The 18,056-nt window shown below is 41.5% G+C and overlaps 1 protein-coding gene across 12 annotated transcripts in view; it reads right to left on the reverse strand.

Annotated features, from left to right (window-relative positions):
• LOC310703746 (uncharacterized protein) overlaps positions 1-18,056 on the reverse strand; it is a 151,962-nt gene that overhangs the window by 130,518 nt on the left and 3,388 nt on the right. For 4 of the 12 annotated variants that reach the window (XR_014524334.1, XR_014524338.1, XR_014524339.1 and 1 more), the window contains exons 1-3: positions 17,081-17,401; positions 12,818-12,906; positions 4,592-4,656 (exon numbers count right to left, since the gene is read on the reverse strand). Coding sequence is in view for 4 of the 12 variants with exons in the window: in XM_083496296.1 (XP_083352422.1) it covers positions 4,592-4,656; positions 12,818-12,906; positions 17,081-17,127 (201 nt within the window). In the remaining 8 variants the exon portion in view is untranslated. Of the gene's footprint in view, positions 1-4,591; positions 4,657-12,817; positions 12,907-17,080; positions 17,420-18,056 lie in introns of those variants that run through there. The other 8 variants (XR_014524337.1, XR_014524341.1, XM_083496295.1 and 5 more) reach the window with 6 other exon arrangements.

Consider the following 18,056-nt stretch of genomic DNA (forward strand, 5'->3'; position numbering starts at 1 on the left):
ACACACAGCTATCATACAGCAACTGCATCCAGAAGCGGATCACAATTCAGAGTCAACAGAAATGGCTCTCCAGTTTTCCATGCCTGGCAGTACTGGCTTGCACGTGCAATGATATTTTTTAATAGGATTTCTATTCTGCCAACATTTCCTTTTCATCCATCTCCTACAAAATCTGATATGGGGACATTACGAGAAAATGGCTCTCCCTCGGTAAGAAAAGTCACTTGCGTGGATTTTCTCTTATGCAGGTTTAATCAGATTGGCTAACACAAACAGTGGGACTGTAATTCTTTTCTATAATAATTCAATAATGCACAATTCTTTTTTAAGGGGGGGGGAGAGAAGCAGAGCCAAGTATATACTTGAACTTTTGCTTTGTAGCGTACTGGTGACCTTGGTGTAAAATTGAATATTCTGGAACTCCGAATCACAGAGTGGAACACTTTATGTCGTCCTCACTCAGATTCACCTCCTCACTTTCTCTCTGTCTCTCTCTCTCTTTGTGGGTAAGAAGCAGATGCCAAGTAGAATTAATGCCACTCAAAGTACAGGGAAGTGGGGGCAGAAAATGTTTGAAGGGAAACAGATGTAAAGCTATTCTCTTCTATAGCCCAGCCATTCCCCCTTAACTTTGAGTGGCATCCTCTCTTTAAAATTAAGGAGATAGGGAGTGAGAACTACACACACTGTATCAGTTTCACAAGGGTCTGGCAAAGAATGCAAAGTTTCTAGACCAAAAAAAAAGGTCTGTAAACATTAAGGGGTGAGGAGGTACTATTTACAGGCTCAGCACATTGTCTTGCAACATGTTATTTTGCACGCAGTGCAAGAGCAAGCAGCATGAAAACGGTTTTTATGAATGGATCCCTTTGCATTCGACTCCTGCTGACTGGAGATACAAGCATGTTGCAGAACAGGATATGCAAGTCTTTTCCTAATGTCAACACTCAGGAGTTTTGATTGGCTAAACTGTCAGATTCCAATTCCTCCTTGGTTAAATCCTCACAGTTATTTTTGCTTTGGGGGTTTATCTAAATTCCAAATAACAGACTTTCTGCACTACAGCTACTGGCTATTTTGCTAAAGCTGAATATCTATTTATATTGCAGCGAAGGATTCCAGGGAATATTTCACATTCAAATATGACATGGGGGAGAAAAATTGAATGGTTAACTGCTAACTAGAGAAAGAAGACTTGATGAAAAGGTACATGCATTTTTACTGCTGCTGCCTTACTACTTCCTTGGTCTATAAAGCTCTTCACTTAAGGCAGGAGGGAACCTCTGGCCTGGAAGCCAACTGTGGCCCTCTATGTCATAGCTGCCAACTCCCTGGAGCCCTGGGTGCCCGAGGACCCACCAAATTCCCCATGAAGGGGCCAGGCACCCACAAATTTCAGTGCCAGGGCCATGCACGTTGCATGGCCCCCACGGCCTTGGGCACCCACAGTCGCAGGGCCAAGCTGGCACCCAACACCTGTCTAACTGGCCCCTGTAACTCTCCCCAGGCCAAACAACTCACTAGAGCTGTTTTTGACTCATATGTTTTTGCCTGGCTGGAACTTGTCCTTGAACTCTGATAATGCCTCTTGCTTGCCTGGATGGAGGATAGAGAGAGTGGAGTGCATGTATAAAAGGTAAAATTTACACGTGTTGCTCTACCCACTTTTGCCTCTAGCCCCACCCACTACTAGCAAAGTGCCCTTGGAGAGTTACCTGGAAAGCAATGTGTCCCTCAGGCTGAAAAAGGGTTTTCCCCAGCTTAAAAATATGCCCTCAGCTAGCAACTATTTCCCTGTTTTATTTACCCCTTGATGTCCTGGTGCTACTCATGAAAGGTGTGCTTCTTCTTTCCAGGCTATTATTTGAGTCAGCTTAATGATTTACTTTTTTTAAGCAAAACTGAATATTCACACAGTGCATTTCCCTCCCCTGGTTTTTAAAAAAAGAAAGAAAATAAAAGAAAGTCCTCATACTACAGGACAGGGACCCATACAACAGAATTAATACTGAGAAGGTACTCTTGACACAAGAATTTAAGTTTATACATCTTCATAATACAGTCACACCCCATAGGTTGAATACTTCTTTTGATTTGGGCTGTTTCTTGTAGTACCTCTTTAAGAAACCCTGGGTGTTTCACAGTCTCTACTCATAAATGTCCCCTAGTGGGCTTCCTCTGTTTTCTGCTAGCCAGCACGCAGTAGTTGCCTCTGCTTGTACCCAATGTGGGACCTTGTAAACTTCACAGGGTGAGTCAGCCTGCACACGGTCTGGAAAAGTTTACACTATATTGCTTGGCTTGGGCTGCTACCATTTTCTTTTATATTGTCAGCTGAATAAGAAGTTTCTCTTGGAAACTGGGATCACCGGGCTCCAGCCCTGTTTGCTACTGCTGCTCTGCCATCTCCCTTGCGTCAAAGATAATGAAAATATATCATAAATTCTAATACTGTACTCATTTTGATGGTTCTGGAGTACCGCTTGCATGTACTGTATGCCTTGTAACAGCGGGTACATTGTGACAAATACATTTGTTGTACTTTGCTTGCCATATATTGTGTCTTTGTATGCTGGCCTGGACCTGTTTTTTCTGTTTGTGTGTGTTCCTATACAGCCGGTTCCTTATTTATGTGCTATAAGAGAACCTAGCAAAGAAGGGTCAGTCATTTTGATTACGTCACAGCTGAGGATATATTTTCATTTTATTCTTTTTTTTAGTTTGCGTATATAAGCAAACAAATATTTTGAATTTCTGATGATTTCCTATAAATACAACAGATGTAAACTAGAACACAGATGGAATCTGAATGATGACATTTAAGTTTTCACATCTTAGGCTTTGCATCTGAATATCTATCAAGGTTCTTTTTCTAACACAGACGGTTCCCAGTAGTATTTATTTTTAGTTCCTTTTATACATAGGTAATGCTGGCACTAAGGTCCATTTGCCTCTCTCAGAAAAATGAAATAAAATATACCCAATATAAAAACCCTATCTGTATCTGCCTCTTGGTCAAACACACCTTTCTTCTTACACTAGCAGACCTTTTCACTTGCTCTGTCACAAGTGTGTATAGAAAGGCTTTGTGGGATTCTGAACATCATTCTGCATGACAGAAAGTGGTAACCATCAAAATATTATAGCCAAGAGATGGAACAGTTGGCCAATTCAACTACAAAGTACAATCTTATACACAATTAGTTGAGAGTAACTCTCATTAAACCAAATGTCAGATACTGGAACAAAGTCCTTTTCTGTCTCTATATGTTGTATAATGGACTTTGTGTAGGCTTACCTTATGACCGATCACCCAAAGTACCCAAATATGTCTCAGACATTTGGGATATAATACCCAAGGAGCATCAGCTGGGCTTTTTTTAAAATGACGCAGCAGGCACTAATCACTTGGTATGGAGGGAGATAATTAACCTTGCCTACAAATTGAATGTGTGCTTCTAGCCCACTCACAAGGCAATTAATAGAAGTTCTGTTTATTTTCTTTGCTAAGCTCAAATACCTTACTGAACATCAAAATCCCTCTAAACTACTCATCAACACTTGTTGATGCTCTGTAATAATTGAAGGATTGTTTTGCATTTGCTACACTTGTGGTTTCATTTAAGAACCAGCAAAAGATTGGGGGGGGGGGTTTACATTTTATTCTATATTTTACTTCCAAGAGCAGAAAGATCTGAAATTTCTAATTCGGTTCATGGCTTATATTGCATGGTGTACATAAATGAACATTGGCAGCCTAAATCTGTAGTTAGAACTATTTGAAAAATTTGTATAGGCTGAAATAGGAACTTCAGAACATTCCGTCAGCATCTGGCATCTTCCTTGGGAGTGTCATGAAGTGTGATTGCCTTAAGGACTTGGCAAGCAATTCCACGGCCCCGCGTACCTTATGGCATGTGTAGGAGCCCGAGAACAAGTTAATTATTCAGCATCTGTATAGTGATCCCTAGCAAAAGTCTTTAAGGCATATTTTCTCCTGCTTTTCTCCATGTGTTGGTCAATCTTTCCACAAGCCTAAATAATCTTATGGTTTAAAACACAAACATTTCTCTCTCTGTGTGTGTGTGATATCATATCTAATTTACCTTCCAGGCTTATTTTTTTAATCTCTCCTGACTGAATCTAATTCTGAAATTCCCAGACTCAATCTATTTCTGTATTTTCTCGTGATTTCTGTGACTGCCATGGAATTACCCTCTGTCTAAAAGCATTGCTTTTGGTTTTCACCTCCCCAATGGAAGATATCCTTGGGAAATTCCATTAGCTCTTGTTTCAGTTTGTACCAAATGTTTGACTTATCATGGAACATCCATCGCCTACCCAATAAATCTGGGCTGCCTCAGAGTATCATAAAGACCTAGATTTACTAACCCTCTTTTGTAATTTGGCAGTGCATCTACATTTTATTGTTGATGCTTTACTCTTCAGGCATTATCCTGCCCATTCAATAATGCTTATTATTTTTGCCAACTTCTTAATTCTCTGTAAGCAACTTTGCCTCTAAATATCATAGTTACATTTCTGAATGACCAGGTTTAGTTTCCAGCATCTCCAATTAAAAAGGTTTTACCTCGTCCATCCTTCCAAGTACTTTTGACTGAGTCATTCTCCCAGAGGCAGTTGGCAGAAGAGTTGCTAGAAAGTGAGAAGGATCAGTTAGTAAGTGCTGAGTCTTTTGCCTGACACTCAGAGATCCACTGCCAATCAGACATTTTGCTGGCCTAAGACATTTTGCTGCCTGAAGGAAGAGGTGACATGATGCCCAACCCCATTCCACGTACAGAAGACAGCTGGACTGAAAGTGTAACCACATAATGGGGAACAGACAAGTTTAGGAGGCACAGAGTACACCACATGATGGCACTCACAGCTCTACCATCCAACACTTCCCCATTGTCCCCCTTTAGCATTTGCTACCTGAAGCTGCTGTCTCTGTCTGCCTAAGGTGCATACACACCATGCATTTAAAGAACATCCCCACTACCACGCCCCAAAGACACTGGACACTGTACTGTAATATGGGAAGTGTTCTGGGAACTATAGCTCTGTGAGGGGTAAACTACAGCTGGTTACTATGCGAATCTGCTTGTTTCCCTCCCCTTCCCTCTCCCCTCAATCCCTTTTGTGTTGCGACTTTTAGAAAGCAGCCTCCAGGCAGGGACTGTCTTGCTTTTAAAAAGATCTTATGTAACCTGCTCTGGGAGTCTTTTTGGCTGCAGTGGAGTAAAAAGAATAAGAATTAAACATATTAAAATGTGAACAAACTCACCCTGTGCACAAAGCAACCTTGATAATATATGCCAAGTAGAGCTAAGTGAGAGAGTAATTAATGCAAAATACCATATTTTTCCGTTTATAAGCCCCCCATTTGTATAAGAGCCTCCTATTTTGAGGGACTCCAAATTAAAAAAACATCCCTCAGCACTACCAGTGTATACGACAAGCCCCAGTTTTAAACCTAATTTTTTGGTTAAAAAAAACCCTAGTCTTATAGATGGAAAAATGCGGTATATTGTCTGCCCGCAAGGCCAACGTTATTAGGATTTTAATAATATAAAGAGAAAAACTTACACTTTTACATGTAATGATTTGTAGTTAAGATATATGTGGCCAAGGAGCTTTGCAGAATTTCAAAAGACCTAGTTTGGCCTGTTGACATTTCAGTACCGATAGCACAGCTGAGTACAGAACAGGGAGGTCCCTGTACAAATGGACACTCTAGTGAAATGTTTATGAGTGACCTGCATAACATTGTGTGGTTAAATCCAGACATTGCATGCTGTGTGAGTTAAGGTTTGAAAAGGTGATCTTATCAGTGAGATAATTCTAATGTGACACAGATTATTTTGGATTTCCTCTAAAGCGTACATGTGCATTTCATTACCTGAAGATTTTCAACATTACAATTACCAGATTTCAACAGCAAAAATAATTTGTGATATTTTGGGTTCTGCTATTGTGTTACACATTTTTCTATACTATGTGGAAAGCAAAAACTGTTACTTAAAAAGCTTGGGGTATCTAGATGAAAGACCCGGCAAGCTAGCTAGCCATGACTGAAAATGCATTTTTAAAAAACACATTGAACCATCGTACAGAGGGAGTCCTACCTATGTACATCCATACTCATCCCTTCAGACTAAAACGGAAAACACTGACAGTCTGGGATGGCGCAAATATTTTCCCCCCTTTTGCGCTAAAAATAATACACAATAACTTATGTTAGATAAAATGTCTGTTTGAGAGTACCAGTGAAGGCCTTCACGGACACTGGTTTGGTGACCCCCACTTTTATGGAGCTCCATCCACTGAGTTGAAACAAGGAGCAGAAGAAATGAAGAGTGGAAACAAACTAAAATGCTGGAATTCAACAATGGCAATTCATTTTCTGTAGTCAAGTTTCAGAGGTATGCTCTCAGTTAACAGCATATACTAATAACCTGGGGCCTCCTCAACAGTATACTATACATACATACTTATAAATGCACTACTGGACAAGATAATGCCATACTTGTGAAGGAGAAGAAGTTAATGTTGTACATAAAGCTGCAAGTTGAATGGAAGAATACCATGTGGTGGGTGAAAGATTTAGCTTTTCTGCTAAATTCTTCAAAGCAGTTAATGGACATAGGTTGTTGGTTGATTAGCAATATACTGTATACCCAATGCCGGCGTTTCCTGGGATAGCTCAGTTGGTAGAGCAGGGGTTGGCAAACTAAGGCCCCCAGGCCAGATCAGGCCCACCTGGCTCCTAAATCCGGTCTGCGCCGCAAAGCCAGAACCCACCGCGAAGCCGAGACTCCCAGCAATGGCGACGGGAGGAAGAGGCCGAGTGGCGGAGGCTCTGCCAATCAAATGCCGTGCCTGGTTTACCACAGTGTAGCACGGGAACGTCTCTGCCAATCAAATGCCGTGCCTGGTTTACCTCAGTGCAGCACGGGAACGTCTCTGCCAATCAAATGCCGTGCCTGGTTTACCTCAGCGGCATTTGATTGACAGAGCCGCCACTGCTTGGCCTCTTCCTCCCGCTGCTGCTGCCCTGGTGCTCCTGTGGGCTAGAGAGTGGAACGGACGAGCTCACTCTGCTTACCTGCTTCACAAGAAGAAGAAGCAGCGGTGGTGGTGGCAGCCCCTGGGAAGCTAAGCGCAGCGCCTTCTTTCTCTAGGTGGGGAGGAAGCCTGTTTCGCACCACCACCGCCAACCCTTCAGCAAATAAGGCAGGCAGCAAACCGAGAAGGCATATGTGTGATGTCTCTCTCTCTCTCTCTCTCTCTCTCTCTGTGTGTGTGTGTGTGTGTGAGGGACAGTGGACCGACCCACTGCGGGAAAGGTTTGCTGACCCCTGCAGTAGAGCATGAGACTCTTAATCTCAGGGTCATGTGTTCAAGCCCCATGTTGGGCAAAAGATTCCTGCATTGCAGGGGGTTGCACTAAATGACCCTTGCCGCCCTTTCCAACTGTACAACTCTATGATTCCATTATAATGCCATAAATTATGTCTCCCAGAATGCTATTGAACAACATCAAGCTCAGTTTGCATCCACATCTTGGATATGGAAACAGAGGCAATCAAACTAAGCTGCTGTTTCTTACCAAGATGAGATATTATTGACATGGGAAATCCTGTTACAATCAAGGAAATAAGTGCAAGGTAAATTTGGAGTATTATCCTAGAAACTGTTGCTTAATTTTTGTATGATTTATAGCTCCATTCAACCTCTGTGGAAGCACCATTGATTCAAGTTTCTAGATTATTCTCCCACCCATTGCATTTTTTAAAAAAACAGGTAATTGACAAGCTATTAGAATTATGGAGGGTTCTGTTGCTTTATGGCATAAAGGGATTATACAAACAGATCATTAAACGCCAGGTCTGCAGACTGGAAACATTCTATAACATTTTGCAAGACTTTATGTTTCTGAGCAATTGCTTTCTAATTCACTTTTCAGATTTAACATGCAGCTTTAGAGAATCAGTTTTGCAGTATCACACTGTGCACATTTAGGGCTGTGGAAAGGTTTGTCTTCTGTCTGCATCTTGTGTTTGTTTGGCTGCACTGTAGTGTATGAATTGTTTATATTAATGTAAGATAATAACGCTGCTTTGTTATTTTTTAATCACTTTTTAACTAAATTGTTATACAGAATGTTTTTTTCTGATATTGACTACAGTATTTTTCCTTACGATGTTAGCTGCTATGGGTCTTCTTTTAATGTATGGTAATTTGCAGTGTTTACTCTCTGGTTACAATGCAAAGAGGAACAAAAAGATAAAGTAATCTGTACATACAACAAAATATAAACACACATCCCTCCTATGAAAAGTGGTGCCATAAAAATGTGGATCCAATTAAAAGTGACATTATAAAGTATTTGTATTTATATCTACCTATCCAGTGGTTCTCAACCTTGGGTCCCCAGATATTTTTGGCCTACAACTCCCTTGATCCCTAGCTCACAGGACCAGTGGTCAGGGATGATGGGAGCTGTAGGCCAAAAACATCTGGGGACCCAAGGTTGAGAAAGGCTGAATGCGGTTTAAGCTGACACCAATGAGGGAATTTCCCTTCAAAACAATACTAGCTTCAGAAGAGATGTTTTCCTCAGGATTGCAGTAGAGGACAGGGAGGACTTTTTCCTTTCCACACCTACTCTGATCCTATTAATTATCAACCCACCCCAGCTGGTGCTATTTGCATTTTTTAAAAACCTGCAACATTAGATTCAGAATTGCATTCAGTGTAATATATAGTTTAAACTATTTTGGATGCCTCCAGTGTTGTAGAAGCCGCTGCATTGTTAGGCGACCTGTTTCAATGTTCAGCATTACTTATATAGCAAAAAGTTTCTTCCTAACATCAAGACAAACTCATTTGAGTTGCCATTTGAACTTTTATCTCTTCTCTTGACTATGCTATGTAAGGAGGAGAAGAGATGCTTATCCTCCCCATGGCAACCCTTCATGATTTGTGAGTCTCCTTAGGCTTGTTTGGAGTACTTTTTAATGGGATTTGTAGATAATGAACAGGAGAGTTGTGTTACCATTCCTGCAGGATTTGTTAAAATAGTACCGTAATTGCTTATGCTTGCTTGGAAAAGTGCGATAAATCACAAGGCCCATATTAAAAAGATCACATTTTAAAATAAAACATGAAGCATATAGGACTCAAATATAAAAAATTGCGCACAATTTTATATGTGCATATAATGTGTGTGAATAGTTTTCATCTTACAACAGTTTTTCATAAGAAGAGAAGCAGCTAATATGTGAATAAAGATATGTATATCCCCCCTCTGGCTACTAGCCTGAGAGGTTCTTATTCTGTCTAGATTTCTTGGACCTTTTTCCTCTCAGAAGCAACATAGGGATGTGTGGACCCCATTTCTTAGGTTGCTTCCAGCTGAACGCTTTAACAAAAAGGACCGCATTGCATCAAAGCAAGTGCTATCCCACACTTTCCAGTGCGTTTTCTGGCCACTTTCCTCATCGCAAGAAGTCTGATCTTTGGGGGAAATAGGTTTGCGTTGCAAGAGTTCCAATTCAACTTTGATTGTGCAGCCTGAATTTGCCAGGATGTGACTGAATCTCATGCAAAAATAGTGAAGGTCTGGAAGCTGTATTAAGAGTGCAATGAGGTGAGCTATGGGACATCTGAGATCAGGATCTTATTATTGTTTTTAAAAGTTAAAAGCAGCCACTGGTATGTATGTGTGTATGGGGGTAAGGGTCAGTTTGGGGCTGCACTGTTTTCCCAATATAAATTGCCCTCTCCCAAATCAGCTACAGTGGTACCTTCAGGTTACATAAGCTTCAGGTTACAGACTCTGCTAACCCAGAAATATTACCTCGGATTAAAAACTTTGCTTCAGGATGAGAACAGAAATTGTGCTCCAGCGGCACGGCGGCAGTGGTAGGCTCCATCAGCTAAAGTGGTGCTTCAGGTTAAGAAAAGTTTCAGGTTAAGAATGGACCTCCGGCACAAAGTAAGTACTTAACCCGAGGTACCAGTGTGTTTGTTTAGTCAGGGAAATCATAATGGTACCTATATCTTTCAGGTGGTCAATGATTTTGGCCTATAATTCTACATAACCTATGTAAGCCCTAGTAGATAAATATGCATAAAGGTACCCCTGCCCGTACAGGCCAGTCGTGTCCGACTCTAGGGTTGTGCGCCCATCTCACTTAAGAGGCCGGGGGCCAGCGCTGTCCGGAGACACTTCTGGGTCACGTGGCCAGCGTGATGAAGCTGCTCTGGTGAGCCGGCACCAGCGCAGCACACAGAAACGCCGTTTATCTTCCCGCTATAAAGTGGTACCTATTTATCTACTTGCACTTAAGGGTGCTTTCGAACTGCTAGGTGGGCAGGAGCTGGGACCAAAAGACGGGAGCTCACCCCGCCACAGGGATTCGAACCGCCGACCATGCGATCGGCAAGCCCTAGGCGCTGAGGTTTTACCCACAGCGCCACCCGCGTCCCTGCGCGCCACCCGCGTCCCTGCATAAACATGCATAGGATTGTGCTAAAACCTCTGAAAACTCCTCCCTTGGCACCATGGTTTTCCTTTCTGGTTCCTTTTAGCTTTTTAAATGTGGGAGATTCTTGATGCATGGATCTCGCACATCATGTCTAGATCGACTCTTATTAAAACTCCCCCAATCCTTGAACTATTATTATTTTTAAAATGTAGTACCCAAACAAGAACCTACAAAATTCCCTTTCTTGGTTTGGATAGAATTCAGTGACAACTCTCCCTCTGTATTCCCTGTTTCTGCGGCTGTTGATTTTGGCAACCCACTGATCAGTGAAGTTATTTGTTCTCTAATTTCCAAAAACCTGCGTGTTTTGCTCTTTACTTTGCCTACTGAAGAGCTTCTCAAACCGTGGGTAACAATGTGTTTCTGGGTGGGTTGCACAACACACACACACACACATTTTGAGGAACTTTTACAAGGCTCACAGCACACCATTCTTGTCAGTGTGATGTGATGTGTTAGTGTGATGACTTAAAGTCTCCCTCCCTCCCTAATTATGCTTTAATTCAACTCAAATACATGTTGCCTATATCTATATTTACACAGAAAAACAAAAGATTCATAGCTAACTACAGGTGTGATCTTCTTGTGCTTCCTGTTATAGAGAGAGGTATGGCTTGAAAGGTGGTGTCAGGCTGTGTACACACTCCCATTTAGTCTGCATACAGTGTGCTCCCCACAGCTGGTTTTGCATGGCATTAACCACAATCCATATCTATCCTGTATCTATTCTGTGATTTCTTATTCAACAGTGTTCTCCCCAAACCAGCTTTGATCCAAACTGAGACAAAGAAGAATTTAGCTGCATTTTAAGCCAGCAATGTGCAGAGCGTTAGATTAAAACTGGCCCAAAAAGGACTGAATAAGTTTACAGGTTGGCCCCACTCTTAAAAGTCTGAGATGCATTGGTCCACTGTAATTTTTCAAAAAAGAAAGAAAAGAAAAAGAAACTATCAAACCATCTATTTTACCTTTCTGTATTTTCACTTTTACAAAGTTCAGGCTGAAGATTCCCCCTGCAAACAGTTTCAATAGATGTATAATGCTGACTTTGCAGTTGCAAAACAGAGGGACTTTCTCTGTTTTTAAAATCTTCATTGTTTTATACTTGAGGTGTCTGAGTTTTTGATAGGAGTGGCTGGCTGTATTTTTATTAAATGTTTCTAATGTTGTTTCAGCTGCTTATATGAAAACATTAAGCATTCTCATCATTAATGAACATGATTTAGTAGCTCTGTACATGGCAGAAATTCCATTCGGGTCTCTTTGAATGTATCAAATGCTTGGCTTAAGCATCAGTTACTGTGTTTTAAACTACTGTACTAGTTGGACACTGGGTGCAGAATTAGTCCTTTATTTTCACATGGAGCATTATAACATAGAGCATTAGGCGTGTGTGTGGCTTTTTAAAAAAGCCAGAGCCTGCATGGAAAGCGTCATAAATAATTTAGCAGAAGTGAATGCTGAAATTAGTTAAGGCTCCACATTGCTTGGCTCCAAATAGTCTAATTGTAGCAAGATATGTAGAAGTGCCCTTTGGAGGAAGCCCAGCTTTCACCACCATCACCACCCTCCCCCACACCCCAAAAGGACAGCGATGTGCTCTTTTCACCGTGTATGTACAGTACACGATCCCTGGGATTTAAATTTACTTAGTTCTTGTAACTGTAACAAGTAGAACAAGCAGACCGAGCCAAGGGCTCTGGGAGACAAGATAATGAATGAGATACGTTTTGTGCATTGCAGGCAAGACTTTTGGATGGCAAAAAGGAAGCTAGCTGTATTTCTATTATCTTGCAAAACTGTTGGCTCATCATTCAGTAAAGTGGTTGCTATATTTAGCAATGTTCCTATGGCCTGAACCTGTTGGAGATTCAGAATCAACTCCTACAATACACAAATGCAACTTACTTTCCATTTCCCTTGCTTCTGGAGTATGGATTGATTTCCCTCTGCACCCACACCCACCTCCTTTAAAAAACAAACATCACTACCATAAAGATAACGCTGATGGTGCTGAAGCCTTTCCTCACATTAAAACACTGGATTCTTCTAGCTCTTGGGGGCCTTATCTCTTCTCATACAGCAGTGGTCACTAAGCTTTCCATATGTTCAGATTTTTTATTTATTTTACTAATTCAGAAGATTCTGTATCTCCTCCACCCTTTTGACTGAATGATCCTCAGAGTAGCTTACAACAGATTATAATAAATACACACAGATCCATATGCACAACCCCTAAACACAAACAACCCAGTCACCTGGCTGATGGCAGAAGCCACAGGGTGCTTCTCTTCTGTTCTCACATCCCAGGGCAACCGGCAGCTGAAGCTGAGCGTTCTTTCTTCTCCTATGAACATTGGATGGGGTCAGGTTAGATTTCTGAAATAAAAGTTGTTTTTCCCCACCCTCAACAGTTCAGTAGCTGGTTCTCTCTCTCTCTCTCTCTCTCTCTCTCTCTGTGTGTGTGTGTGTGTGTGTGTGTGAGAGAGAGAGAGAGAGAGAGAGAGAGAGAGAGAATCCTTCTTTCTTTCTTTCTTTCTTTCTTTCTTTCTTTCTTTCTTTCTGTCTCTCTCTCTGTCTCTCTGTCTCTCTCCCTGTAAAAAATATTTTAGGTGTTCAGGGCATCCATGAGCACTAACAGAACTGTGAAGGGCAAGGTCCAAATAAGTAGCAGTGTCTGAGTTTGTGACACTGTTTTGAAACAGCCCAGGTAGCATGTGGACTTGACCTGAGTTGGAGTGGGAAGACTAGGATGTGGCTTGACCTTCAGAATGTGGGATAACAAGTCTCATATAACCAGCATGCTTAAGTCTAATGAATGCATGAAGGGGATAATACCACAGAATAAGCTGTCCTGAGAGGCTTAGCATAGGTCACTCTTGAATTCCTATACCAATAATTTAGGAACTTTCAACATTTTGTAATTAAGCTAAGTTTTACTGCCTGTGCAACTTTCTGAAGCGCATGAACCTGACCTTTGAAGAGTTTGTAAGTAAATTATTTTTTTATTTACCAAATGTGTGGTCTTTTTCTATGCTGGGTAAGAGAGAAACTTTGGAATTCACTGTAAAGGGCATATTTTAAAGGTCTAACAGACTGTATTTGCTGCATATTTCGTGATTTTAAATTTCTGCTAGGGTTCTCTCACCAAAGAATTCGTGCCCCAAACTTGCCTCTTAGCATCTGGGAATTCTCCTTTCAATATTTCTTCATTGAACCAACACAGAACTGGGCATCTCTCTTCCCAGCTAAATTGGCTTTCAAGCCTTTCCACTCCACACAGGGAAATGGCTCTGTACACATTATCATTTACTCTGGCCCCAATGCACTCCCACCTCTGACTTTTTGAATCCATGTACGCCCAACATTGCCCACAATGCAGAACTACCCTGTAGTTTCTTGAGAAATATCGCTGCTTGAAACGTTTTCTCTCAAATCAACTTCAATCAGGAAGTAAAACTTCAGCCACATTCACGATGCATTTTAGCTGAGGTGTGTACATTTGAGACAGCCTTTGCACATACTGTATATGGATGACAGTGCCAGGCACAGATAACAGCTTAATGATTAGGAGGGAGGTATAGGTGCATGAAAACCAAACAGTTAATGTGCATTGGGTGAATGCATCCCCTACCCCTCTCTGGTGTGTGTGTAGAATAGTGCGCAAATGCCACATGAAACACAGTGGGGGGAAATAGCCTTGCTGCATTTTAAGCCACTAATGTGTATGTAGACTATGCAGCAGAAGATTTGTTGCTGGGAGTCATTGACTTTCCCCGTTCCGTCTTCTTCCCTCACAGTCATCCTAGTGATCCAGCCAGACCCACTGTTTTCCCCATCTTAATGGAATTACAAGTTTTCATGCTCAGTTAGGAACCCCTGGCAATTGACTCATTGAGTGGTTTTGAAAAATTGCACTTTCTCATCCTCAAAGATCCCACACTGGGCAATAGCATATGCTAGATTAACAGGGGTTGCTTCTCTTAGTTTTCTTAATTTGCATTTTAAATCGGGCTAGTTCTAGGGTAGGCAGAAGGGAGTTTGGGATTTATTCATAGAACTTTCTCTTGCTGAGTATTTGAGTAGATAGCAGGAGCCTCCGGTACCAAAATGAAACAGATGTCATGCAGATGTCACACCGATAAAGTAACAAAACAACTCCTTGCTGAAAAGAGGTGGCATCATTCATAGCATGTGGGAAATGCGCTCATTAAATCTGCAATTGCTAGCTGCACATTACATTAATCATCCGATTTAAAAGCAGGTATGGATCTAATATTGGGATAAATAGGTAACGTGCAGGGAAAACATTCTTTTTGCCAATAAAGAATTCTTATATTGATTTTGGCATATCAAGAAGTTGGGAATATTTTTGAAGTATGTTCAGTTCTAGTTGAAAGGATCTTCAGCATTTATAACACTTCATTCTCCTCATAAAAGTAGGCAACAATACCGTCTCCATTACAATCTCTTCTCCCTGAAATTATACGCCAATCCTAGTTTATAGTGTCTGGTCCTGATGGCACTTTGCATGGTACATCCAAGTTTAGAGAATATATTTTACTGCATTTGGGTCAAAACCCACAGTATTAAAATCTAAAAATAATGTCAAAATAAAAAAAATCCTTCCAGTAGCACCTTTAAGACCAACTAAGTTAGTTCTTGGTATGAGCTTTCGTGTGTAAGCACACTTCTTCAGATACCACATTAAAAATAATGTGTCACTTGAGAGTGTCCAAAATTGCTCTAAATTATTCCATTGCTCTTTCTAGACGTAAAGCTGTAAACTTAGTTCTGTGCCAGTAAGTTTGTATTTTATTTGTGCTGTTCCGAATATTTGTTCAATATGTTTCCTAAACTGTTGCTGAAACAGCACACTGCGGGGGGGGGGGGGACGGGACCCAAATACTAGTAGAATACTGCATAGTTGGAAAAGTACTTTGTGTCTGATCTGTTCTCTTTTCTCCCCACAGGTCTGCCTTACCCCAGTTCCACAGAACTTTCATCCTTTCCTATTTGCAGATGTACATGTTACTGGAAGATACACTACCACACCTACAGGTTAACAACAGCCAGGCACACAAACAGTGCCATCTGATGGATGGGCCTTTATAAATTGTTTCAAAAGATTTGGCAGTTTTTGCAATGTCTCACAGATTTTAACTATCAAAAGATTTTGAACCTGTGCATAAAAAAGCAATTAAAAAATTTTGTTTGAACAATATATGCTCATGGTGACAGCAGCCACGAAATTAAAAGACGCCTGCTTTATGGGAGAAAACCAATGACAAACCTAGACAGCATCTTAAAAAGGAGAGACATAACCTTGCCTACAAAGGTCCGTATAGTAAAAGCTATGGTTTTCCCATGTATGGAAATGAGAGCTGGACCATAAAGAAGGCTGGTCGCCGAATAATTGATGCTTTTGAATTATGGTGCTGGAGGAGACTCTTGAGAGTCCCATGGACTGCAAGAAGATCAAACCTATCCATTCTTAAGGAAATCAGCCCTAAGTGCTCACTGGAAGGACAGATCGTGAAGCTGAGGCTCCAATACTTTGGCCACCTCATGAGAAGAGAAGACTCCCTGGAAAAGACCCTGATGTTGGGAAAGATGGAGGGCACAAGGAGAAGGGGACGACAGAAGACGAGATGGTTGGACAGTGTTCTCGAAGCTACCAGCATGAGTTTGACCAAGCTGCGGGAGGCAGTGGAAGACAGGAGTGCCTGGCGTGCTCTGGTCCATGGGGTCACGAAGAGTTGGACACGACTGAACGACTAAACAACATGCTCATGCTGGTTGGGGTACAATAAATACATATGAACTTAGCTTGTGTTTATATGATGTTTTGTAAACTGAAATCTCTAATAAGAAGGAAAGTGACTTAGGTTGCATACACACAGCATTTTATTCTATGCACAATCTGGTTCTACTGCATATTTTTTGCCACTGAAAAGTACTTGAGAAACCAGTTTCATTTAAAGAATAGAAATTTACTGCAGATTGATTCTGCATTACCCTGCAGTATGTCCATTTGAAAACAGGTTAAAACAGATGTAGGCAGCCGTGGCAATGGGGTTGGGGAGTGTCCACAGCTGCCCTATTACGTTCTGGGTGGGTATCGCCATCACTACTTCTTTCTTTCCCAGTTTAGCGAAGTTTTTAATATTTAATGCTGTATTGTTTTTAACACTTGATTGGAAGCCACCCAGAGTGGCTGGGGAAACTCTGCCAGATGGGCGGGAGTATAAATAAATTATTATTATTATTATTATTATTATTATTATTATTATTATTATTTCTTCATTCACCTGGGGCATGTGCGGGGGGGGGGGGGAGGCATGGATAACCTACTCAAGGGAAAAGCTTTCAAGTAAGCATAGCCACCTGTGTGGATGGCAGATGACTCTAGATTGAAGCACCATGTTCAGGACGATCATCAACAATTTGGGATTGAGGAAAACTTAATTTTTGTGCTGCAAATGGCTTTGTGTATATGCAGCCTTATACCGAGTACTTACATAACTAGAGTTCCACGCCACCCACAATCTCTGCTGAGTGGTAGCATGATTCCAGGGATTCCAGGTGCTCACCCAGGGTGTCTGCAGTGTCTTCTAAATACTGCTTATTTATGCATATTTACACCTGAGTTCAGATGGAGAGGGCATTCACAGCAAGTGGGGCTTGTCCTTCCCAGCAGCACAGCACTGGACTCAGATGCATCCTAAGCAGCTTCCACCGTAACAGCCCGCTCCAGCCAGCCAAAATGGCTGCCGCCCTTCAGTCCCTTCATGGAGACTTCCTCCTCCACTTCCTGCTCCTTTTCCCCAGAACCCCTTGCCAAACACAACTCTTCCATCCATTACATCATCCCCAGTGTCCCCTTGACAACCTCTGTTTCAAAAGCCTCTTGCAAAAAGACACTTTTTTCCTGTGGTGACACCACACCCCCAGTTACCCTTGCAACTTTCCCCTCTCAAATCTATTGCCATCACCTTTGTTCTTTCATAGCACCTCTCTAAGGCAATCTCCTGAGGAAGCTGCCTTTTTAAGGCCTTGCTAAATCCGCTGGTCAAACCCCACATTTACTAATTTCAGAAGCTATGAGGAGAACTTGGCACCCAGGAATTTTAGGGATCCTTGCCCCCTGCAAACCCATAACACTGGAAAGAACTTCCCATTCCACTAAATGGGATCTAATTCTGAGTAAACGTTTCTAGTACTACAGTACACTATTAATATGTGATTTAGGACCCTGAAATTGCAGCGTTGCTGACATTTCTACATCAATCAACTATAATCAAAGGTACAGAAGTCTAATCCTGCAAGTTAAACTTGGTGCAACAAGTATAACTTTCAAAGTCTCATAATGCAGGTTTTGCCCAGTAAAATCGCTTTCATAAAAAATTGTAATTGATGCTATATGATATGACAGTTAAATAAGCATATGTTTCCACTTGAAGGCCACTGCAGAATAATAACAAAACTTTAGAGGGG

Source organism: Podarcis liolepis, assembly GCF_965112155.1.
Source record: "Podarcis liolepis genome assembly, chromosome: 3".
NCBI lineage: Eukaryota > Metazoa > Chordata > Lepidosauria > Squamata > Lacertidae > Podarcis > Podarcis liolepis.